Genomic DNA, 25,000 nt, shown 5'->3' on the forward strand with positions numbered 1-25,000 from the left:
ATTTGTGCAATGAATACCCGTTTATGATCTGCATTTCTTCTCGGTGTAGCAGTTTTAATGGCCAGTAGTGTAGATGTAGAGGTCCTGGAGCCGGCAGTGACGGCGAGTGGTGTGCGGCGTGTTGCAGCGGTGCAAGGAGCGGCTGAACACGCTGGCCATCTCGGTGATGAACCAGTGGCCGGGCGTGCGGCTGCGCGTCACCGAGGGCTGGGACGAGGAGGGCCACCACTCGGCCGACTCGCTGCACTACGAGGGCCGCGCCGTCGACGTCACGACCAGCGACCGCGACCGCGCCAAGTACGGCATGCTGGCGCGGCTCGCCGTCGAGGCGGGCTTCGACTGGGTCTACTACGAGTCGCGCGCGCACATCCACTGCTCCGTCAAGTCCGGTGAGTACCCCGCCTGTCTGTCTGTCTGTCTGTCCATGACTACCGTAAAGTCCAGCTGGTGGAGCTCCCGGGCTCCAGATACTCTCCACTCCTCCACCTGGTACGCTCTATACCCATTCTTTCCGCACAGGGATAAGCTGCAGGAGCGTGTGGACATGTCGAGCTGCCTCCACTCCGCAGCCGATGGAAGCGGATAACGAGCATTCGCCTGTGTTCTCTGCTATACGCTTTTATCCCTAAACAAACGTTTATACTAGAGCAGTGATTCCCAACCGTTCTGAGACCGTGACCCTAGACTGTTGTTGTTGTTGTTGTTGTTGTGGTCTTCAGTTCTGAGACTGGTTTGATGCAGCTCTCCATGCTACTCTATCCTGTGCAAGCTTCTTCATCTCCCAGTACCTACTGCAACCTACATCCTTCTGAATCTGCTTAGTGTATTCATCTCTTGGTCTCCCCCTACGATTTTTACCCTCCACGCTGCTCTCCAATACCAAATTGGTGATTCCTTGATGCCTCAGAACATGTCCTACCAACCAATCCCTTCTTCTGGTCAAGTTGTGCCACAAACTTCTCTTCTCCCCAATCCTATTCAATACTTCCTCACTACTTATGTGATCTACCCATCTAATCTTCAGCATTCTTCTGTAGCACCACATTTCGAAAGCTTCTATTCTCTTCTTGCCCAAACTATTTACCGTCCATGTTTCACTTCCATACATGGCTACACTCCATACAAATACTTTCAGAAATGACTTCCTGACACTTAAATCTATACTCGATGTTAACAAATTTCTCTTTTTCAGAAACGCTTTTCTTGCCATTGCCAGTCTACATTTTATATCCTCCCTACATCGACCATCATCAGTTACTTTGCTCCCCAAATAGCAAAACTCCTTTACTACTTTAAGTGTCTCATTTCCTAATCTAATACCCTCAACATCACCCGACTTAATTCGACTACATTCCATTATCCTCGTTTTGCTTTTGTTGATGTTCATCTTATATCCTCCTTTCAAGACACTGTCCATTCCATTCAACTGCTCTTCCAAGTCCCATGCTGTCTCTGACAGAATTACAATGTCATCGGCGAACCTCAAAGTTTTTATTTCTTCTCCATGGATTTTAATACCTACTCCGAATTTTTCTTTTGTCTCCTTCACTGCTTCCTCAATATACAGATTGAATAACATCGGGGGGAGGCTACAACCCTGTCTTACTCCCTTCCCAACCACTGCTTCCCTTTCATGTCCCTCGACTCTTATAACTGCCATCTGGTTTATATACAAATTGTAAATAGCCTTTCGCTCCCTGTATTTTTCCCCTACCCCCTTTAGAATTTGAAAGAGAGTATTCCAGTCAACATTGTCAAAAGCTTTCTCTAAGTCTACAAATGCTAGAAACGTAGGTTTGCCTTTCCTTAATCTTTCTTCTAAGATAAGTCGTAAGGTCAGTATTGCCTCACGTGTTCCAGTATTTCGACGGAATCCAAACTGAATTTCCCCGAGGTCGGCTTCTACTAGTTTTTCCATTCGTCTGTAAAGAATTCGTTAGACTGCAATGCGATATTAACCTCACCACACAGGCCTCCCTTTCCCCTGAACGCCCTCCCCTCCCCCCTCCCTCAACCTCCCAAACGCACCACCTGTGATAAACCTTTTGCATTTCCTTTATGTTTTCGTCTTCTTTAAAGGCAAAGAGAGAAGATGAAGCGGTAGCCCATCATAGAGCCTATGCCTACCGTCATGTATTTTTTGACTTTCAGTTGCTAAAAAAACAGAGGATTTTTTCTGGTACCAGTAGGAGGAAGGAAGGATTCGCGCTCAGCGAGTGAACGAGTGAGAAGCACGCCATTTTTAGCGAGTAATTGTAGACCGCCATTTTGGGGGTCGCTATCAATAAGTGAGGAGTATGTATTTCATATGTGCACCGTTTAGAAAAATACAGTATTGTTTTATTAACAGAAAGGTCGTGTGAGTTGTTATGTCAAATAGTACAATAATTACAAGAACTGGAGCCCACCTGTGTACTTTGGAAAATTACGAAGATCCGACAACCTTAATGGGAACACGGTCAAGACTTCAAAGGTGAACACGGCGACCAAACGTAGCATCATAAAGAATGGTACGCACAAATCTACAGCGGAGAAAGAAACTACTTCGCCCTGCAAAATAATATGAACTAATACGAACTTATTTCCAGGCATAGCTCAGCTTATTGTGCTTGTCATTCATGCCGAAAAATTAATCTCATTAATTCAATACATTTTAAAAACCCACGCATTTTATTATCATCTATTCCATTATTTTATTATATTATAAAGTGGCGGCCGTGACAGGACGTTGTTCAGTTTGTATGCTCATGTTTTAAGATGCAGCAAGTCTAACATTCATTAACGTAACAAATAATTTGAGATTAATATTGCTAAAAAGGACAACTTCAGGAAAGCATTTAACCGTAAAATCAAAATTAAATGGAATATCATTTTTATTAAGGCCCACCACGTAAGTCGGCAACAATCAAAAAATAATAATAATAACAATAATAATATATTAAATTACGACGGCCGACGGACGCGAGATTGGCGCCCAACGTGGGGCTGCGTCACTGCGTCGGGCGCGTTAAACAATGCGCTGCTGCTGGCCATTAAGTGCAGCGAACAATGAGATAACGTGTGCCGAAAGGACGGCTTCTCAGAATGGCTAATGAACCAAAAACCAAGGAGACAAACAATTATTAAAATATAGTGAAAGGACAATTTAAGAAATGTAACATTTTCCTCCTGGTAACACTGATTAACAAATGTAAGGAGAAATAAGAGACTACGACGTTAGCACGCCATGGACGTGCGATATGTAATATGAATATATGTGAATGTAATTACGTGATATAAGTATATGTGAATGTACTTATAAGTATGAATTTGTAATGGCCGAGAAAATGAGCTTTGTAGATATACTTGTAGTAGCATAAGGGTATTAAAACTCCATTGACGTCCACCAAGAGACTGAACTATGAGCCCCAAGGTTAATAAGGCTACTGAACCATGCGGCACAGCCAAGCAGCAACCCCCGAAAAATAGGAACGTTACCTGCGCACTACTCTGGAAATAAGTCTCTTTATTTAGGGAGACAGTATACACCTCACCGTCTAGCATCGCCACTATTGACGCATTACTAAAATTTAAAAAAAAAATTATTTTTCCTTTCACATTTTTATTTTCAAAATGACGAAATTATACGAGTGCGTGATGAAGAGTAATGCCTCCGAGTTTTTTTTGTAGGAAACACTTTAAGCTTTCCTCACGACCCGTCCTTACAACTTCAATTCCGCCAGTATCTCGTCTCCTACTTCACCGAACTTCTCCTGCGAACCATGCAGAACTAGCACTCCTGGAAGAGAGGAGATTGTGGTAATACGCCTTAGCCACAGCCAGCCGTGGTGGCCGAGCGGTTCTAGGCGCTTCAGTCCGGAACCGCGCTACTGCTACCGTCGCAGGTTCGAATCCTGCCTAGGTCATGGGTGTGTGTGATATCCTTAGGTTAGTTAGGTTTAAGTAGTTCTGAGTTCTAGGGGACTGATGACATCAAATGTCCCATAGTGCTCAGAGCCATTTGAACCTTAGCCACAGCCTCGGGAATGTTTCCACAGTGAAATTTGCACCCTGCGCCGGCGTGTGCGCCGATATGAAACTACCTGACAGATTAAACTGTGTGCCGGACCGAGACTTGAACTCGGGACCTTTGCCCTCCGCAAAAAGCACAAGGTACTGGCAGATTTGAAACTGCGAGGACGGATGTGAGTCGTTCTTGGGTAGCTCAGTTGGTAGAGCACTTGCCCGCGAAAGGTAAAGGTCCCGAGTTCGACTCTCAGTTCGGCACACAGTTTTCATCTTCCAGGAGAGCTTCTGTAAAGTTTGGAAGGTAGGAGTCGAGGTACTGGCAGAAGTAAAGCTGTGAGGACGGGGCGTGAGTCGTGCTTGGGTAACTCAGATGGTAGAGCACTTGCCCGCGAAAGGCAAAGGTCCCGAGTTCGAGTCTCGGTCCGGCACACAGTTTTAATCTGCCAGGAAGTTTCAAATCAGCGTACACTCCGCTGTAGAGTGAAGATTTCATTCTAGATACTAATACTATATCCGAACATTACAGGTTTGTTCTTCCTGATCATCCACATTAACTTAACATTTTTCAACTTTCAGGGCTAGCTGCCATTCATCACACCAGATCGTAATGTCCAGGGAACCGTCATATATAGCCATGACTTCAGAGTAGTTAACTTATACAACTTGTAATTATTGTCTTTGAGTAAAAGTGTCATTTCTGTTCGTCTCATAGCGTTTTCCTTTCAGTTACGTTCTGTACTATACTGTAGCAGTTGTTTCTATGTACCGTCCAAACTTAATCGACGTATTTGACTTGGCAGTGACACATTATGCGAAAATTACTTTCGTTTTTGCGTTTTACACGTCAGGGTAATCACAAGCATGATGCAAAAGCCTCATATTGAGAGAGAACTATTTTGCATGAGGAACACATTATTCTGAAAAAGTAGGTGAGACAGCGTAGAAAAGAAGAATCTAGGTGTCTTTGTACGAAAACGTGAATTTCATGGAGGTTGTGTACTTACGCTAGCATTATTCCAAAATCGCACATACGTCGACTGCCGCTTTTCGCACTGTTCTAAATACAATTTAGGAAGAAATTTAAAGGTACCGCACTAATTACCGGCGACGAATATAACTTGGAAAAAGACTTAAGGGGCTCCGGAAAGGCTCAAAATCATGAAAAGTTCAATTTTTACTTTTTTGCGTTTTCTGAATCTGCAGACTGTTACCTTTTAATAGATATATAATTTATTCAATTCCGAAGACTACAACTATTTTTAAATTTTTTTCGAAATGTGTTCTACATGGGCGTGACCCACTGTGGCGCTGTTAAACTGCTGTCAAATGGTGTTATTATTAACGTCCGTGTTCATCAGGTACATTTTAGTGATGTGAGATAAAGTATGTGTTGTGGCTAACCTGCGATGGTTCAATATATATCGCTGGTGTGATTGTCGATTGTTTCATGTTTATTTACTCTGTCGTTATCTCGAAAATATTCGTAATTAATTCTGTTTCTTGAGTCTCTGTTTTGTTGAAGTATAATGATGAGTAAAAGTAAAGTTATTAGAAATCCTCTGAAGGATGGCAACATTGTAAGGTGCAAGGTATTTAGAAATATGGGAATGAAGATAGGTTCTAACATGGTACGAGCGATGCTTGCTTTAGACAAGGAACGCCTTCGGGCTGCAGACAGGGCTGTAAAGAGTCTAGAAATACAAGCAAGAGTAAACAGGAGGAGGAACAAGAGGAAGCTGGAGGAGGAGTTTGCAGAGGATGAACATAATCCATCCTATGGACCTGGAATGCACTAAAAAGTTAATCCAATCTTTGTCGCTCGATTCCCAAAACTTTTATTTTCTCATACTAATTACATGTTTTCTAAGGATCTTCCAAACATATTTGTTTCAAACTTTCAGTAAATGTTACACAGTACCTTCTGCATAATTTAACACAGCCTTTTTCCAAAAAACTGTATATTTTTGAATATATAAATAAAAAATTGCAAAAAAATGTTGTGAATTTTCATTACACTTGAAAAAAAATCATCTTTAATAACTGGACTGAAATTTTGTAAAATCCCTGTGTTAAGTTGTAGCCCATATTCCAATAAATAATCTGTAAAAAGTTCAACTTCCTACCTCAAATACTTTGTGAGGAAAGATGTAATTTATAAGCGTTATTTTAACATTGCAAGTATAGGGCGTTCCGGAGCCCCTTAAAAGTTAACACTCTAGTTATTGCCAACGGGAACCCTTTTGCATTAGTCATTGTTTCGCGTTACATTTACGAAGCACCTCACGGATTTTGCATAAAGTACGTGTAAGGAAGACGGGCCCTACCGAGCCGAAGGCCCACTCGTGTACTAAACGACACAAAGTTTTACGTCTCGCCTGTGCCCGTCGACACCGACGTTGGACTGTTGATGACTGAAAAGATGTTGCCTTTTCGGACGAGTCTCGTTTCAAATTGTATCGAGCGGACGGAGTTGTACGGCTATGGAGATTACCACATGGATCCATGGACCCGGTATGTCAGCAGGGGACTGTCCAAGCTTGTGGAGGGTCTGTAATGGTGTGGGGCGTTGCAGTTGGAGTGATAGGGGATCTTTCATACGTCTAGATACGACTCTGACAGGTGACATGTACGTAAGCATCCAGTCTGATCACCTGCATCCATTTATGTCCATTGTGCATTCCGATGGACTTGGGAAATTCCAGCAGGACAATGCGACGCCCCACACTTCTAGAAATGCTACAGAATGGCTCCAGGAACACTCTTCTGAGTTTAAACACTTCCGCTGGTCACCAAACTCCCCAGACATGAACGTTACTGAGCATATCTGGGATGGCTTGCAACGTGCTGCTCAGAAGAGGTCTCCACCCCCTCGTACTCTTACGGATTTATGGACAGCCCTGCAGGATTCACGGTGTCAGTTCCCTCCAGCACTGCTTCATACATTAGTCGAGTCCATGCCGCGACGTGTTGCGGCACTTGTGGTTGCTCGCGGGGGATATACATTATATGAGGCAAGTGTTCCAGTTTCTTTGACTCTTCAGTGTAGCTGCCATCCATCATACCAACTAGAAATTTTGTCTATGTCATCTTGTATCCTCCTACAGTCACTCAACGACAATACCTTCCCATACATCACAGGATCATCAGCAAACAATCGCAGATTGCTACCCATACTGTCCTCCAGATCATTTATATATAGCGAGTGTTGTGGATTGGCAAGACAGCCAACCCGCTGTAAGGAAGCCGAAAGGCACGCGTTTAAGCTCACGCAGGCTGGCGTGAGGTCTGGAACAGGACAAGGAATTGAGACTAGCAAAAAACGTACGTAGCTGGTGGAATACTTAACTTTAATCCATACTTGGTGAACATCGCTCTTAACGGTACATGTTTTACAGCATCAATAGTAACTGGTAATGGCGCCTTGCTAGGTCGTAGCAAATGACGTAGCTGAAGGCTATGCTAACTATCGTCTCGGCAAATGAGAGCGTAATTTGTCAGTGAACCATCGCTAGCAAAGTCGGTTGTACAGCTGGGGCGAGTGCTAGGAAGTCTCTCTAGACCTGCCGTGTGGCGGCGCTCGGTCTGCAATCACTGATAGTGGCGACACGCGGCTCCGACGTATACTAACGGACCGCGGCCGATTTAAAGGCTACCACCTAGCAAGTGTGGTGTCTGGCGGTGACACCACAGAGAGAATGAACACTTGCCGTCGAGGACAACTTAGAGGGTTAGGACTTAAGAAGTCTTCGAGGCACTCACATATTGGGAACCTATTCAGTACGCCCGTAGCTTCGTTAAAAGTCTGCAGGGGGGCACCATGTCAAACACTTCCGTAAATCTATGAGTGCGGAATCTGCCTGTTGCGCTTCATACACAGTTCGAAGTATACCTCATGGGGCATGGGCAAGCTGAGTTTCGCACGAGCGATGCTTTCTGAAACCGTCGCTATTTGTGGAAAGAAGCTATTCCTCTGAAGGAAATTTGTTATGTTCCAACTGGGAACACGATGAAGACCTCGGCAAGAAAGGGCACTGGTTCGCCTTCGTTTACCCTTGTTTTATAGAGGAGCTATCGGCTCTTTCTTCAGTCCGCCCAGATAGCTGAGTGGTCATCGTGACGGATTGCCGTCCTACGGGCCTGGGTTCGATTCCCAGCTAGCTCAGAGATCTTCTCTGCTGAGGGTTCAAATGTTTCAAATGGCTCTGAGCACTATGGGACTTAACATCTATGGTCATCAGTCTCCTAGAACTTAGAACTACTTAAACCTAACTAACCTGAGGACATCACACAACACCCAGTCGTCACGAGGCAGAGAAAATCCCTGACCCCGCCGGGAATCGAACCCGGGAACCTGGGCGTGGGAAGCGAGAACGCTACCGCACGACCACGAGCTGCGGGCTCTCCGCTGAGGGACTGGGTGTTGTGTTGTCTTCATCATTTCATCCCCATCCGGCGCGCAGGTCGTCCAATGTGGCGTCGAATGTAGTAAGACCTGCACCAAGGCGGCCGGACCTGCCCCGACAATGACGTCAAACGATCATTTTATTTCACTGCGCTTCCTTCCAATCGGTTCTACTTGGGACACATTTACATCGCTGTACGTAGTATAGTTACTATGGTCATCCTGTGCAATTCTTACAAGGGAACCTCCCCATCGCACCCCCCTCAGATTTAGTTATAAGTTGGCACAGTGGATGGGCCTTGAAAAACTGAACACAGATCAATCGAGAAAGCAGGAAGAAGTTCTGTGGAACTATGAAAAAAATAAGCAAAATATACAAACTGAGTAGTCCATGTGAAAGATAGGCAACATCAAGGAGGATGTGAGCCCAGGAGCGCCGTGGTCCCGTGGTTAGCGTGAGCAGCTGCGGAATATGAGGTTCTCGGTTCAAGTCTTCCCTCGGGTGAAAAGTTTACTTTGTCTATTTTTGCAAAGTTCTGATCTGTCCGTTCGTTCATTGACATTTCTGATCACTGTAATAAGTTTAGTGTCTGTGTTTTGCGACCGCACCGCAAAACCGTGCGATTAGTAGACGAAAGGACGTGCCTCTCCAATGGGAACCGAAAACATTTGATCGCAAGGTCATAGGTCAACCGACTCCTCCACAGGAAAACACGTCTGATATATTCTATACAACACTGGTGACGGCATGTGCGTCACATGACAGGAATATGTTGTCGACCCACCTAACTTGTACACTTGGCGAATGGGTAAAAAGTTCTTCTACCTTGCCCGATTTAGGTTTTCTTGTAGATGTGATGATCACTCCCAAAAAAAGTGATAAAACATAAGCGTTTGTCACATAAACTGAAAAAAAGTTAAAATGTTTCATCCGATGGAAGGCATGAACCAGGAACCTCTCGTTCCGCAGCTGCTCACGCTAACCACAAGACCACGGCGCTCCTAACCTTACTACTTCATTGTTATTGCCTATCTTGCGCATGGACTACTCAGTTTGTATATTTTGCTTATTTTTTCATAGTTCCACACAACTTCTTCCTGTTTTCTCTGTTGCTTTGTGTTCAGTTTTATAAGGCCTATCCACTGTGCCAACTTGTAATTAAATCTGAGGGGGCTGCGATGGGGAGGTTCCCTTGTTAGCAGCACTAAACACGGATCAGAGGAAACCAAGACTCGATCAAGGAGCTGACCAGGAAGAACAAACAGAATAACATCACTCAATAAACATACAGATTACCGTAAAAATTGAAAAGTGAAGAATGATGACGTATTTGGGAACGCCGCATAGCTCTATGAAGGTTCTTTATTCGCTACTACCATTTGCACTTAGTTCAGACCCATCTTCAGTTTCATAGTGGGTACTGTAGATGGACAATTATGGTGACCCAGGTTTTAGAAATTTGTCCACATTAAAAGTCGAAACACATTGACGGGTTGTCATAACAAAATTGCGGACACACAAAAGATTTTTGTCAAAATATACAAAACATGACTGCTGAATGGGGCGGGCCGGATAACACCGTGTAGCATATTCTGGCAGCTGGCCGCTGTGGCCGAGCGGTTCTAGGCGCTTCAGTCCGGAACCGCGCTGTTGCTACGGTCGCAGGTTCGAATCCTGCCTCGGGCATGGATGTGTGTGATGTCCTTAGGTTACTCAGGTTTAAGTAGTTCTAAATCTAGGGGGCTGATGACCTCAGATGTTAAGTCACACAGTGCTTAGAGCCATTTGGACCATTGTTTTGATATTCTGGCAAGCATCTTTTGGGTGTGCTGAATTTTATTATTAGAACCCACCAACGTGCTTTGACTCTTAACGTGGACAACTTCCCGAAAGCTAGAGCTCCGTAATAGTTCATGTACAATGTGGAAATGCAACCATCATAAACCTGCGTCTATAGTGACATGAAACTGGTAGTTGCGAATAAAGAACCTTCATATAACTGTGCGGCGTTTGCAAACACCTCATCATTTTTTCCTTTTTAATTTTTATAATTTGTATGGTAATTTCACTGGTTATTGAGTGTTCTGAGCTGTGGTTGCCCTCCACAGAAAGTTGTTTGTAAGAATAAATACCACAAGATGGTGCAGCAGATCCAAGTACCAGAATAAAACTATAGTCGCTGGATCTATAGCATATGGTACACAGTGGAGGAAACTATCGCAGCAGATCCTGCTTCATCTTGAGCTTGTGTCTAGTCTTTTGTTTGGTCTTTCGCCTGTCGATCGCCTAGCGTGAGATAAATTTTTCCAATGCTTCGTTGTGCGACAACAAGCATTTAGCACTTTGGAGCGTGCTGACTGCAGGAAGATGTCGGCAGAACTTTTCTGCCAATCACGTCTCGCCGCTGCAGCACAATGGTACCTTCCTTTTTCCTTGTCTCCCACACCTTACGAGATGGTTCTCGGAATGCTCACTGCGGGAATTCCCTGTTGCTGAGATGCTGGAGAACTTCTGCGACCTCACTGAACAATAGTGGGCTCTTGTCGACCTGTCAATAGCTCCGCAAACTTCCTTATTGCTTCGCCGGACGCGGGGGTATTTGGTTTACGGCCAAACAGGCGCGGCGCAAACGTCCAAACCTCCAGATGCCAGACACTCACATAGGTACCAAACGATGTATGTCGATAGAGTATGAACCAAATCTCCGATGTAGTTTGTACTATGTGCTGTCGTCCAGAGGAATGGACGTAAAGTTAGTTAAAAGTAACACGAGAAGTACGGAGCACAGGAAAAACGCTGTCAGTAATTATTAAATATCTCCCGTGGAGAAGTTGGTAGAGCGTTGGATCGTCGTCCTGGGTTCAAACCCCAATCACAACAATTTTTACTGTATTATGCGAGAAAGTGTTACATGAAACAAAACGTTTATGTCACGTAAAAGGGCAGTTTGGAGTTTACAGCAAAGTTCTCTTCGCAGTCTGCTTTCGCTTCGTTTCTTTAAAAGCAGTAAAAATATAGAGTACATTCGTAGTTTCACAGAATATACGATCAGAACAGAAAAATAACGAAACAATTGCACCAAGCGTGTGGAAGTAATGGTGCTAATAAGAATGGTAAAATACACTCCTGGAAATGGAAAAAAGAACACATTGACACCGGTGTGTCAGACCCACCATACTTGCTCCGGACACTTCGAGAGGGCTGTACAAGCAATGATCACACGCACGGCACAGCGGACACACCAGGAACCGCGGTGTTGGCCGTCGAATGGCGCTAGCTGCGCAGCATTTGAGCACCGCCGCCGTCAGTGTCAGCCAGTTTGCCGTGGCATACGGAGCTCCATCGCAGTCTTTAACACTGGTAGCATGCCGCGACAGCGTGAACGTGAACCGTATGTGCAGTTGACGGACTTTGAGCGAGGGCGTATAGTGGGCATGCGGGAGGCCGGGTGGACGTACCGCCGAATTGCTCAACACGTGGGGCGTGAGGTCTCCACAGTACATCGATGTTGTTGCCAGTGGTCGGCGGAAGGTGCACGTGCCCGTCGACCTGGGACCGGACCGCAGCGACGCACGGATGCACGCCAAGACCGTAGGATCCTACGCAGAGCCGCAGGGGACCGCACCGCCACTTCCCAGCAAATTAGGGACACTGTTGCTCCTGGGGTATCGGCGAGGACCATTCGCAACCGTCTCCATGAAGCTGGGCTACGGTCCCGCACACCGTTAGGCCGTCTTCCGCTCACGCCCCAACATCGTGCAGCCCGCCTCCAGTGGTGTCGCGACAGGCGTGAATGGAGGGACGAATGGAGACGTGTCGTCTTCAGCGATGAGAGTCGCTTCTGCCTTGGTGCCAATGATGGTCGTATGCGTGTTTGGCGCCGTGCAGGTGAGCGCCACAATCAGGACTGCATACGACCGAGGCACACAGGGCCAACACCCGGCATCATGGTGTGGGGAGCGATCTCCTACACTGGCCGTACACCACTGGTGATCGTCGAGGGGACACTGAATAGTGCACGGTACATCCAAACCGTCATCGAACCCATCGTTCTACCATTCCTAGACCGGCAAGGGAACTTGCTGTTCCAACAGGACAATGCACGTCCGCATGTATCCCGTGCCACCCAACGTGCTGTAGAAGGTGTAAGTCAACTACCCTGGCCAGCAAGATCTCCGGATCTGTCCCCCATTGAGCATGTTTGGGACTGGACGAAGCGTCGTCTCACGCGGTCTGCACGTCCAGCACGAACGCTGGTCCAACTGAGGCGCCAGGTGGAAATGGCATGGCAAGCCGTTCCACAGGACTACATCCAGCATCTCTACGATCGTCTCCATGGGAGAATAGCAGCCTGCATTGCTGCGAAAGGTGGATATACACTGTACTAGTGCCGACATTGTGCATGCTCTGTTGCCTGTGTCTATGTGCCTGTGGTTCTGTCAGTGTGATCATGTGATGTATCTGACCCCAGGAATGTGTCAATAAAGTTTCCCCTTCCTGGGACAATGAATTCACGGTGTTCTTATTTCAATTTCCAGGAGTGTAGTAGTAGTAATAATAAACAAAATAATAAGATCAATAATAAGTACATAACATTCAACAATCATTGAAAAAAACGTATGGGGTAGTGCGGGTGCGATCGTGCACTCAGTACATACATTCAGGCTGAGGTTGCGAATAAAAATTAGTTTTAAGAAGATTAGTTAAAAGACCAACGCATCAACTCTGTGCTGTATAAATCGGCAGTCCATCAGATCTTGCGCCTGTTAAGTAAAGAGAACGATTCCGCAGCGCATCTGAATGACGTAACATCGTAAGCCTGCGATCACAGTAGTGCCAATATCTGTGGATTCCGCCGACGAGTGACATCGTCAGAAGACGGCTGATCTTTTTAAATCAGTGCGCCACTACGCGCGCGGTCATAATATAGTCGATCTCATGGCCCGAACGTACGGATTTCGGACGACAATCGGTGAAATTCAAATCAGTTTTTTTTTTTTCGGTCATAATGGCCGATACGATACGAAGCATGGACTGTGGGAAACAGATAAGTTTAATCAGTGGAGTAGTTTATGGCCTCCTGAGGATGAAAAATGCCGTAATCGGGAGATAACTCGGAATTTATGAACTGAAATCGCGGGTTTATTAGAAACCATAAGTAGACAAAATCTTTACCGGGAATCTTAGATGTAGATTATAACCTCGAAAACTAATTTCTTCAAGTGACGAGGATAGTGTACTTTATGATTGATGTTACTGTAGTGGATCTTTTTGGGTTACTCGCCAGGGTAGCCGAGAGCGAAACGTGCTGCTTCCTGGACTTGGGTAGGCGTGCTGGCCCCAGATCGAATCTGCCTGGCAGACTAACGACGAGGCCCAATGCCGGCCAGCCTGGATGTGGTTTTTAGGCGGTTTTCCACATCCCACTAGGTGAATACTGGGCTGGTCCCCACGTTGCGCCTCAGTTACACGACTCGCAGACATTTGCAACACGTTCGCACTATTCCATGGCTTCCGCTAGAGGCAGACAGCTGGAGCACACTGCGTCTCAGGGGCGTACGCCGTGGCGACAGGGCCACCCATTAAAACTGGCATGCCACGTCCATTTAACCATGTCAGCAGACCCCTCTAGTCGGGATTAATGCTTGGAAAGAGAGAGTGGATCTCTTTGGGTTGTGGTTACTATAACTGCTTACTGCCGTTTTTATGTCAGTAGACTGGTTATTCTGTTCCAAGAAGTGTTTTGCAAATGGGGTCCATGTATGCTTTCCCACTTTACATTGCTGTAGGTTTCAGAGTAGCTTTTTCCAGACTTCATGTTTGGCATTCAAACGTATGCTGAATGACAGACATTGAATGTTGACTGACATGTCTGCACAACATTTCTAGTGTTTGCCTAGAGTTGAGATTTGAGCTCTATTAAAAAATCCGACATGCACATTAAATATGCAATTTTGGCTCGAGTAAAACGTAGAATTGACACTTTGATATTTGACGTCGGCGATTACATCTTTCCAATAATTAGGCCTTCACTGCGTTCTGAAAAGCACAGTTTCAAAGATTCTGTGTGATGTTGGATGTTATTTACCATGGCCTAAACACTAATCTAAAAGCTAATATTTTCACTCTTGCACCAATACTACGAAATTTTTAATGTATTCTATATCGAGTTTTGGAGATATGCTTCAGTAGGGAGATGGGTTGCATCATATCAGCATCCATCAACCAGTCTCGGAGACTGCGAGCAGTTTCGCAGGAAGAATGGGCGTTACTGCCTCAACATTAGACTGATGCCATCATTCACTGTACGCCCCGTAGTTGTCACACCCGTATTGCTGCCACAGGTGGTCACACCCCTTACTGAGCACTTTAACCAGTTGCTGAATATGTGTGCAAGTCACTTAACTTGGAAACAACGAAGAACGTTTTTTTCTACCGTTATGCATATTGTAGTTGTTTGCGTCCTGAATTCTTTACATCAGGGATTCCCAACAAAATTTTCTCGAGGACCCCCTCATCGAGCATGATTGGTGCCTTGTTATATCACAGTATCAAGTACCTAAAAAGCCAAATTAACAGTCTTTTTATACGTTTTCTATTTTCGGTACTTAGAAAAAATATTGACATATTCATGATTGAAAAAATATTGAGCTTGAGGTTTAGGCTGTTGCTTAGGTCCAGCGAACGTAAAACCGATTTCCAAGTAATCAGAGTTATATTTTCTAATTTTTCCAGTAAGCTTAACACTGATCTTGGATGGGTTAGGTTCAAGGGTTCAAATGGTTGAAATAGCTCTGAGCACTATGGGACTTAACATCTGCCCGCAGCTCGTGGTCGTGCGGTAGCGTTCTCGCTTCCCACGCTCGGGTATCCGGGTTCGATTCCCGGCGGGGTCAGGGATTTTCTCTGCCTCGTGATGACTGGGTGTTCTGTGATGTCCTTACGTTAGTTAGGTTTAAACAGTTCTAAATTCTAGGGGACTGATGACCATCGATGTTAACTCCCATAGTGCTCAGAGCCATTTGAACCATTTTTTTGAACTTAACATCTTAGGTCATCAGTCCCCTAGAACTTACAACTACTTAAACCTAACTAACCTAAGGACATCACGCACATCCACGCCCGAGGCAGGATTCGAACCTGCGACCGTAGCAGTCCCGCGGTTCCGGACTGCAGCGCTTAGAACCGCACGGCCACCACGACCGGCTAGGTTCAAGGGACGCCGACGATTTACGTTCAATGGACACTGACAACTTCGGTTCGAGAGTCGCTGACTAACTTCCTTGAACATCAAATGCATTATCTTCCTCTTCATCTCTAGGTCTTACTCGTTTTAACGAACTACTTTTTAACCAAAGGTCCATTTTTAACTACGCGAACTGTAGCTTCCGCGAAAAACAACGCTGTACAAACACTACTGTTTTAATACAGAATATTGAATAAGTAAACAACACGGTCTGTGAAAGCACTGGCAATAAATTAACAATGGCCGATTGTCGTCTGAAATGCGGGTTTGTGTGTAAAGTGACTGTCAGTTGTCAGCTGCAAAGCAGCAGCGCGCGCAGTCTAACGGCATACAGCAGAACTATTTGCCTCTATCTAATTCTAGTTTTGCCCTAGAGTGTGCTAGTGTCAGTTGGCTCTAGAAAGGCGCTAGACGCGGAAGTCAGCGTTCGCTAAAGCTATGCTCATGCAGGAAGCGTCCAAAACCTAAAATTTGTTATCGTACGAAATATATTTAATATATTTTTTATTCTAATAGCATCTTGCGGACCCCTCTGGAATAGCTCGTGGACCCCTGTCGTCCGCGGACCACCTGTTGGCAACCACTGCTTTACATTGTTCCTACTTTACTATCACCTACAAACGCAACCTTGCAAAATTTCGTTTTGTTGAAACTTCCTGGCAGATTAAAACTGTGTGTGTGGTGTCACCGCCAGACACCACACTTGCTAGGTGGTAGCTTTAAATCAGCCGCGGTCCATTAGTACATGTCGGACCCGCGTGTCGCCACTGTCAGTAATTGCAGACCGAGCGCCACTACACGGCAGGTCTAGAGAGACGTACTAGCACTCGCCCCAGTTGTACGACGACTTTGCTAGCGACTACACTGACGAAGCCTTTCTCTCATTTGCCGAGAGATAGAATAGCCTTCAGCTAAGTCCATGGCTACGACCTAGCAAGGCGCCATTAACCATTTCTATAGAGAGTCTCACTTGTATCATCAAGAATGCTGTATACAAATGATGGATTAAAGTTAAGTATAACCGCAGCTACGTACTTTTCTTTATAGCATTCATAACGTATCCTGTTCCAGACTTCACGCCAGTCGGCGTGAGTTGACGCGTGCCCTTTCGGTTTCCTCGCCTTGTGTCTAGACTGTCTTGTCTAGACACAACAGTGTGCCCGACCGAGACTCGAACTCGGGACCTTTGCCTTTCGCGGGCAAGTGCTCTATCATCTGAGCTACCGAAGCACGACTCACGCCCGGTACTCACAGCTTTACTTCTGCCAGTACCTCGTCTCCTACCTTCGTTTTGTTGCTTTAATTTTGGACACCACTGGACACGGGTATTTCGTAAAAGTTGTCTGGTAATTCCAATTGCTGAAGGCAGAGTGCATGGTACCAGAAACGTTCTTTTTGAGACAGATGTAGCTCATTCGGCATCTCTTTAACGGCAAACGCCGCTTTCCAGCACAGAGGCGTCGTGGAAGCCATCCTACCCATGGAGGCTAAATTATAGCCTACTTCGTACATAGACTAGATTCTAACCTAACCCCGTCGAAAACTGACGAATGAGATCGGACGCGCCGTGACTAAGCTATCGTCCGATGTTATCGGGCGACCTTCGGCGATGGCGTCTGACGAATATGTCGGTGTCACTGTGAACTCTGGTCGAATGGTTCAAATGGCTCTGAGAACTATGGGACTTAACATCTGAGGTCATCAGTCCCCTAGAACTTAGAACTACATGTACATCTAGATAGATACTTCGCAATCCACCATACCGTGCGTGGCGGAGGGTACCTCGTACCACAACTAGCATCTTCTCTCCCTGTTCCACTCCCAAACAGAACTCGACTATCATGTCGTTTTTGGAAACCCAGAATCTACTATGTAGGAATCAACATGGATTCCGGAAACAGCGATCGTGTGAGACCCAACTCGCTTTATTTGATCATGAGACCCAGAAAATATTAGATACAGGCTCAGAGTTAGATGCTATTTTTCTTGTCTTCCGGAAGGCGTTCGATACAGTTCCGCACTGTCGCCTGATAAACAAAGTAAGAGCCTACGGAATATCAGACCAGCTGTGTGGCTGGATTGAAGAGTTTTTAGCAAACAGAACACAGCATGTTGTTCTCAATGGAGAGACGTCTACAGACGTTAAAGTAACCTCTGGCGTGCCACAGGAGAGTGTTATGGGACCATTGCTTTTCACAATGTATATAAATGACCTAGTAGATAGTGTCGGAAGTTCCATGCGGCTTTTCGCGGATGATGCTGTAGTATACAGAGAAGTTGCAGCATTGGAAAATTGTAGCGAAATGCAGGAAGATCTGCAGCGGATAGGCACTTGGTGCAGGGAGTGGCAACTGACCCTTAACATAGACAAATGTAATGTATTGCGAATACATAGAAAGAAGGATCCTTTATCGTATGATTATATGATAGCGGAACAAACACTGGTAGCAGTTACTTCTGTAAAATATCTGGGAGTATGCGTGCGGAACGATTTGAAATGGAATGATCATATAAAATTAATTGTTGGTAAGGCGGGTACCAGGTTGAGATTCATTGGGAGAGTCCTTAGAAAATGTAGTCCATCAACAGAGGAGGTGGCTTACAAAACACTCGTTCGACCCATACTTGAGTATTACACATCAGTGTGGGATCCGTACCAGATCGGGTTGACGGAGGAGATAGAGAAGATCCAAAGAAGAGCGGCGCGTTTCGTCACAGGGTTATTTGGTAACCGTGATAGTGTTACGGAGATGTTTAACAAACTCAAGTGGCAGACTCTGCAAGAGAGGCGCTCTACATCTCGGTGTAGCTTGCTCGCCAGGTTTCGAGAGGGTGCGTTTCTGGATGAGGTATCGAATATATTGCTTCCCCCTACTTATACCTCCCGAGGAGATCACGAATGTAAAATTAGAGAGATTAGAGCGCGCACGTAGGCTTTCAGACAGTCGTTTTTCCCACGAACCATACGCGACTGGAACAGGAAAGGGAGGTAATGACAGTAGTACGTAAAGTGCCCTCCGCCACACACCGTTGGGTGGCTTGCGGAGTATAAATGTAGATGTAGATGTAGAACGAGATAAAAATGACCGCCTATATGCCTCTGTAAGAGCTCTAATCTCTCTTATCTTATCTTTGTGGTCTTTCCGCGAAATGTAAGTTGGTGGCAGTAAAATTGTGCTGCAGTCAGCCTCAAATGCTGGTTCTCTAAATTTCCTCAGTAGCGATTCACGAAAAGAACTCCTCCCTTCCTCCAGAGACTCCCACCCGAGTCCCTGGAGGATTTCCGTAACACTCGCGTGATGATCAAACCTACCAGTAACAAATCTAGCAGCCCGACTCTGAATTGCTTCCATGTCCTCCCTCAATCCGACCTGACAGGGATCCCAAACTCTCGAGCAGTACTCAAGAATAGGTCGTATTAGTCTTTTATAAACTGTCTCCTTTACAGACGAACCATATCTTCCCAAAATTCTACCAATGAACCGAAGACGACTATCCGCCTTCCCCACAATTGCCATTACATGCTTGTCCCACTTCATATCGCTCTGCAATGTTACGCCCAAATACTTAATCGACGTGACTGTGTCAAGCGCTACACTACTAATGGAGTATTCAAACATTACGGGATTCTTTTTCCTATTCATCTGCATTAATTTACATTTATCTATATTTACAGTTAGCTGCCATTCTTTACACCAATCATAAATCCTGTCCAAGTCATCTTGTATCCTGCTACAGTCACTCAACGACGACACCTTCCCGTACACCACAGCATCATCAGCAAACAGCCGCACATTGCTATCCACCCTATACTAAAGATCATTTATGTAGATAGAAAACAACGGCGGACCTACCACACTTCCCTGGGGCACTCCAGATGATATCCTCACCTCCGATGAACACTCACCATCGACGACAACGTACTGGGTTCTATAACTTAAGAAGTCTTCGAGCCACTCACATACTTGGGAACCAATCCCATATGCTCGTACCTTAGATAGGAGTCTGCAGTGGGGCACCGAGTCAAACGCTTTCCGGAAGTCAAGGAATATGGCATCCGTCTGATACCCTCCATCCATGGTTCGCAAGATATCATGTGAAAAAAGGGCGAGTTGCGTTTCGCAGGAGCGCTGCTTTCTAAAGCCGTGCTGATGCATGGACAGCAACTTCTCTGTCTCAAGGAAATTCATTATATTCGATCTGAGAATATGTTCGAGAATCCTGCAACAAACCGATGTTAAGGATATTGGTCTGTAATTTTGAGGACCCGTTCTTCTACCCTTCTTCTATACAGGTGTCACCTGCGCTTTTTTCCAGTCGCTCGGGACCTTAGGTTGGGCAAGAGATTCGAGATAAATGCAAGCTAAAAAAAATGGTTCAAATGGCTCTGAGCGCTATGGGACTTAACTTCTGAGGTCATCAGTCCCCTAGAACTTCGATCTAGTTAAACCTGACTAACCTAAGGACATCACACACATCCATGCCCGAGGCAGGATTCGAACCTGCGACCGTAGCAGTCACGCGGTTCCGGACTGAAGACCCTAGAACCGCTCGGCCACAGCGGCCGGCGTGAACGCTGCTTAAGACGTAGTAGAGCAAAGCGAGTGGCCAGAATCTAGGGTGCTCGCTGAGGTATGCCGCTGCATGAATATTCAGGCGCGGCTGAATGCCTTCGCCCGTCCCTTCGGCCCGTCCATCACAATTAACGAGGCCCAGACCCGTGGGCGTTGCGAAAGCGGCCTGGCGCGCCGCCCGTCGACGTCTGCGTCGTGAGGGCCGCGGCGAGTGGGCGAAGCGCGTTTTGGGGGAACCACCTGGCCCGCGTGCTCGCATCAAATTACGGGAACCAATCAGCACGTGGGTGGACGTTTCCCCGAGACAATACTGCTCGTCCGCTTGCTTTCCTGGCTCCACGCTGCCTGCACCGTTAAATCAATGCAAACTGCCGCGGCCACAAACATAAAATTTTCATTCTAACGCAGGGGGGGGGGGGGGGGGGCGCTAATAGCAACGTCGCCAGAGTTTCCTAATGCCCGAGGAGCCAAAGAAACTGGTACACATGTCTAATATCGTGTAGGGGTCCCGCGAACACGCAGAAGTCCTGGGACCTCTGCTGTTCCTGATCTATATAAATGACCTGGGTGACAATCTGAGCAGTTCTCTTAGGTTGTTCGCAGATGATGCTGTAATTTACCGACTAGTAAGGTCATCCGAAGACCAGTATCAGTTGCAAAGCGATTTAGAAAAGATTGCTGTATGGTGTGGCAGGTGGCAGTTGACGCTAAATAACGAAAAGTGTGAGGTGATCCACACGAGTTCCAAAAGAAATCCGTTGGAATTCGATTACTCGATAAATAGTACAATTCTCAAGGCTCTCAATTCAACTAAGTACCTGGGTGTTAAAATTACGAACAACTTCAGTTGGAAAGACCATATGGATAATATTGTGGGAAAGGCGAGCCAAAGGTTGCGTTTCATTGGCAGGACACTTAGAAGATGCAACGAGTCCACTAAAGAGACAGCTTAAACTACACTCGTTCGTCCTCTGTTAGAATATTGCTGCGCGGTGTGGGATCCTTACCAGGTGGGATTGACGGAGAACATCGAAAGGGTGCAAAAAAGGGCAGCTCGTTTTGTATTATCACGTAATAGGGGAGAGAGTGTGGTAGATATGACACGCGAGTTGGGATGGAAGTCATTACAGCAAAGACGTTTTTCGTCGCGGCGGAATCTACACTCCTGGAAATTGAAATAAGAACACCGTGAATTCATTGTCCCAGGAAGGGGAAACTTTATTGACACATTCCTGGGGTCAGATACATCACATGATCACACTGACAGAACCACAGGCACATAGACACAGGCAACAGAGCATGCACAATGTCGGCACTAGTACAGTGTATATCCACCTTTCGCAGCAATGCAGGCTGCTATTCTCCCATGGAGACGATCGTAGAGATGCTGGATGTAGTCCTGTGGAACGGCTTGCCATGCCATTTCCACCTGGCGCCTCAGTTGGACCAGCGTTCGTGCTGGACGTGCAGACCGCGTGAGACGACGCTTCATCCAGTCCCAAACATGCTCAATGGGGGTCAGATCCGGAGATCTTGCTGGCCAGGGTAGTTGACTTACACCTTCTAGAGCACGTTGGGTGGCACAGGATACATGCGGACGTGCATTGTCCTGTTGGAACAGCAAGTTCCCTTGCCGGTCTAGGAATGGTAGAACGATGGGTTCGATGACGGTTTGGATGTACCGTGCACTATTCAGTGTCCCCTCGACGATCACCAGTGGTGTACGGCCAGTCTAGGAGATCGCTCCCCACACCATGATGCCGGGTGTTGGCCCTGTGTGCCTCGGTCGTATGCAGTCCTGCTTGTGGCGCTCACCTGCACGGCACCAAACACGCATACGACCATCATTGGCACCAAGGCAGAAGCGACTCTCATCGCTGAAGACGACACGTCTCCATTCGTCCCTCCATTCACGCCTGTCGCGACACCACTGGAGGCGGGCTGCACGATGTTGAGGCGTGAGCGGAAGACGGCCTAACGGTGTGCGGGACCGTAGCCCAGCTTCATGGAGACGGTTGCGAATGGTCCTCGCCGATACCCCAGGAGCAACAGTGTCCCTAATTTGCTGGGAAGTGGCGGTGCGGTCCCCTACGGCACTGCGTAGGATCCTACGGTCTTGGCGTGCATCCGTGCGTCGCTGCGGTCCGGTCCCAAGTCGACGGGCACGCGCACCTTCCGCCGACCACTGGCGACAACATCGATGTACTGTGGAGACCTCACGCCCCACGTGGTGAGCAATTCGGCGGTACGTCCACCCGGCCTCCCGCATGCCCACTATACGCCTTCGCTCAAAGTCCGTCAACTGCACATACGGTTCACGTCCACGCTGTCGCGGCATGCAGACTGCGATGGAGCTCCGTATGCCACGGCAAACTGGCTGACACTGACGGCGGCGGTGCACAAATGCTGCGCAGCTAGCGCCATTCGACGGCCAACACCGCGGTTCCTGGTGTGTCCGCTGTGCCGTGCGTGTGATCATTGCTTGTACAGCCCTCTCGCAGTGTCCGGAGCAAGTATGGTGGGTCTGACACACCGGTGTCAATGTGTTCTTTTTTTCCATTTCCAGGAGTGTCTTTACGAAATTTCAGTCACCAACTTTCTCTTCCGAATGCGAAAATATTTTGTTGAGCCCAACCTACATAGGTAGGAATGACCATCAAAATAAAATAAGAGAAATCAGAGCACGAACAGAAAGGCGCAGGTGTTCGTTTTTCCCGCGCGCTGTTCGGGACTGGAATGGTAGAGAGATAGTATGATTGTGGATCGATGAACCCTCTGCCAAGCACTTACACGTGAACTGCAGAGTAGTCATGTAGATGTAGATGTAGATGTAGATGTAGAAGTGCCGCAACAAGACATGGCCTGGATTCGACTAATGTATGAAGCAGTGTTAAAGGGCTGCAGCGCTGTCCATATATTTGTAATACATCTACATATATTCTCCGCCAGCTACCAAGCGGTGTGTGGCGGACGGCACAATTCGCGTCAGAGTCATATTTCCCCCCTCTGTCCCACTCGCAGATCGCGCGACGGAAAAACGACTGTATGAACGCCTCAGTACGAGCTCTAATTTCCCTTATCTCTGAATGTTGATCAATGCGTGATTTGAAAGTTGGTGGTAACAATATACACTCTCCATCCTTCGTGAAGATCGGATCTCTGAATTTAGTGAGCAGCCCCTTCCGTTTAGCGCGTCGTCAATCTGCAAGTGTGTCCCACTTCAAACTTTCTATGAGATTCGTAACGCTCTCGCGATGGCTAAATGTACCAGTCACGAATCTTGCCGCTCTTCTTTGGACCTTCTCAGTCTCTTGAATCAGACCCAACTGGTAAAGGTCCCATACAGACGAACAATACTCTAAGACTGGACGAACTAACGTATTGTAAGAAATTTGCTTTGTTGAAGGACTGCATCGCTTCAGGATTCTACCAATAAACCGCAATATAGAGTTCGCTTTGCCCATTACCTCTTTTTATTCGTTCCTTTTTAATGGATCGACAGTTCAGGGTACGTGTGGGTTCTGTCCTGTCCGACACCTTTCGCCAGGAGAATGGGGTGCCACAGGGCTCCGTTTTGAGCGTCGCTCTGTTCGCCATCGCGATCAATCCACTAATGGATTGCCTCCCAGCTGATGTATCAGGCTCCCTTTTTGTGGACGATTTTACCATCTATTGCAGCGCGCAGCGTACACGTGTCCTGGAGCGCTGTCTTCAGCGTTCTCTTGACCGTCTTTACTCCTGGAGTGTCGCCAATGGCTTCCGTTTTTCTGCCGAGAAGACGGTGTGTATTAACTTCTGGCGCTACAAAGAGTTTCTCCCACCGTCCTTACGACTTGGTCCCGTTGCTCTCCCAATCGTGGAGACAACCAAATTTTTAGGCCTTACCTTTGACAGGAAACTTAGCTGGTCTCCACATGTGTCATATTTGGCCGCCCGTTGTACCCGTTCTTTAAATGTCCTCCGCGTTCTCAGTGGTATGTCGTGGGGAGCGGATCGAACCGTCCTACTTCGTCTATATCGGTCGATCGTCCGCTCCAAGCTGGATTATGGGAGCTTCGTATACTCCTCTGCACGGCCATCCATCTTACGCCGCCTCAACTCCATACAATATCGGGGTTTACGACTTGCGATCGGAGCATTTTATACCAGTCCCGTAGAGAGTCTTCATGCTGACGCTGGCGAATTGCCGCTCACTTACCGGCGCGATATACTGCTTTGTCGGTATGCCTGTCGGCTACTGTCAATGCCCGACCATCCGTCTTATCGTTCCTTTTTTGACGACTCTCTCGACCGTCAATACGGGTTGTATGTCTCTGCCCTGCTACCCCCTGGAGTTCGCTTTCGTCGCCTCCTTCAACACCTTCATTTTTCACTCCCTGCAACCTTTCGAGTGGGCGAGAGCCACACGCCACCTTGGCCCCAGGCTCAGGTCCGCGTTCACCTTGACCTCAGCTCGCTCCCGAAAGAGGTCACCCCCAGTTCGGTCTACCACTCCCGTTTTTTGGAACTTCGTTCGAAGTTCATCAACATGACTTTCATTTATACAGATGGCTCTAAGACCAATGACGGGGTCGGGTGTTCCTTTATTGTCGGGGCACAAAGTTTCCAATACCGGCTCCATGATCATTGTTCGGTCTTCACAGCTGAGCTCTTTGCCCTCTACCAGGCTGTTCTTTACATCTGCCGCCACCGACATTCTGCTTATGTCATCTGCTCAGATTCCCTGAGCGCCATCCAGAGCCTCAGTGATCCGTACCCGGTTCACCCTT

General features: G+C 46.9%; 1 protein-coding gene across 1 annotated transcript in view; it reads left to right on the plus strand.

The window, feature by feature from the left end:
* Positions 1 to 25,000, plus strand: part of LOC126109438 (desert hedgehog protein A) — a 553,800-nt gene that overhangs the window by 369,194 nt on the left and 159,606 nt on the right. Inside the window, exon 2 of the mRNA XM_049914469.1 lies at positions 128 to 389. Within this exon, the coding sequence (XP_049770426.1) occupies positions 128 to 389 (262 nt within the window). The remainder of the gene's footprint in view (positions 1 to 127; positions 390 to 25,000) is intronic.

This window comes from Schistocerca cancellata, chromosome 12 (genome assembly GCF_023864275.1).
Source record: "Schistocerca cancellata isolate TAMUIC-IGC-003103 chromosome 12, iqSchCanc2.1, whole genome shotgun sequence".
Classification (NCBI taxonomy): domain Eukaryota; kingdom Metazoa; phylum Arthropoda; class Insecta; order Orthoptera; family Acrididae; genus Schistocerca; species Schistocerca cancellata.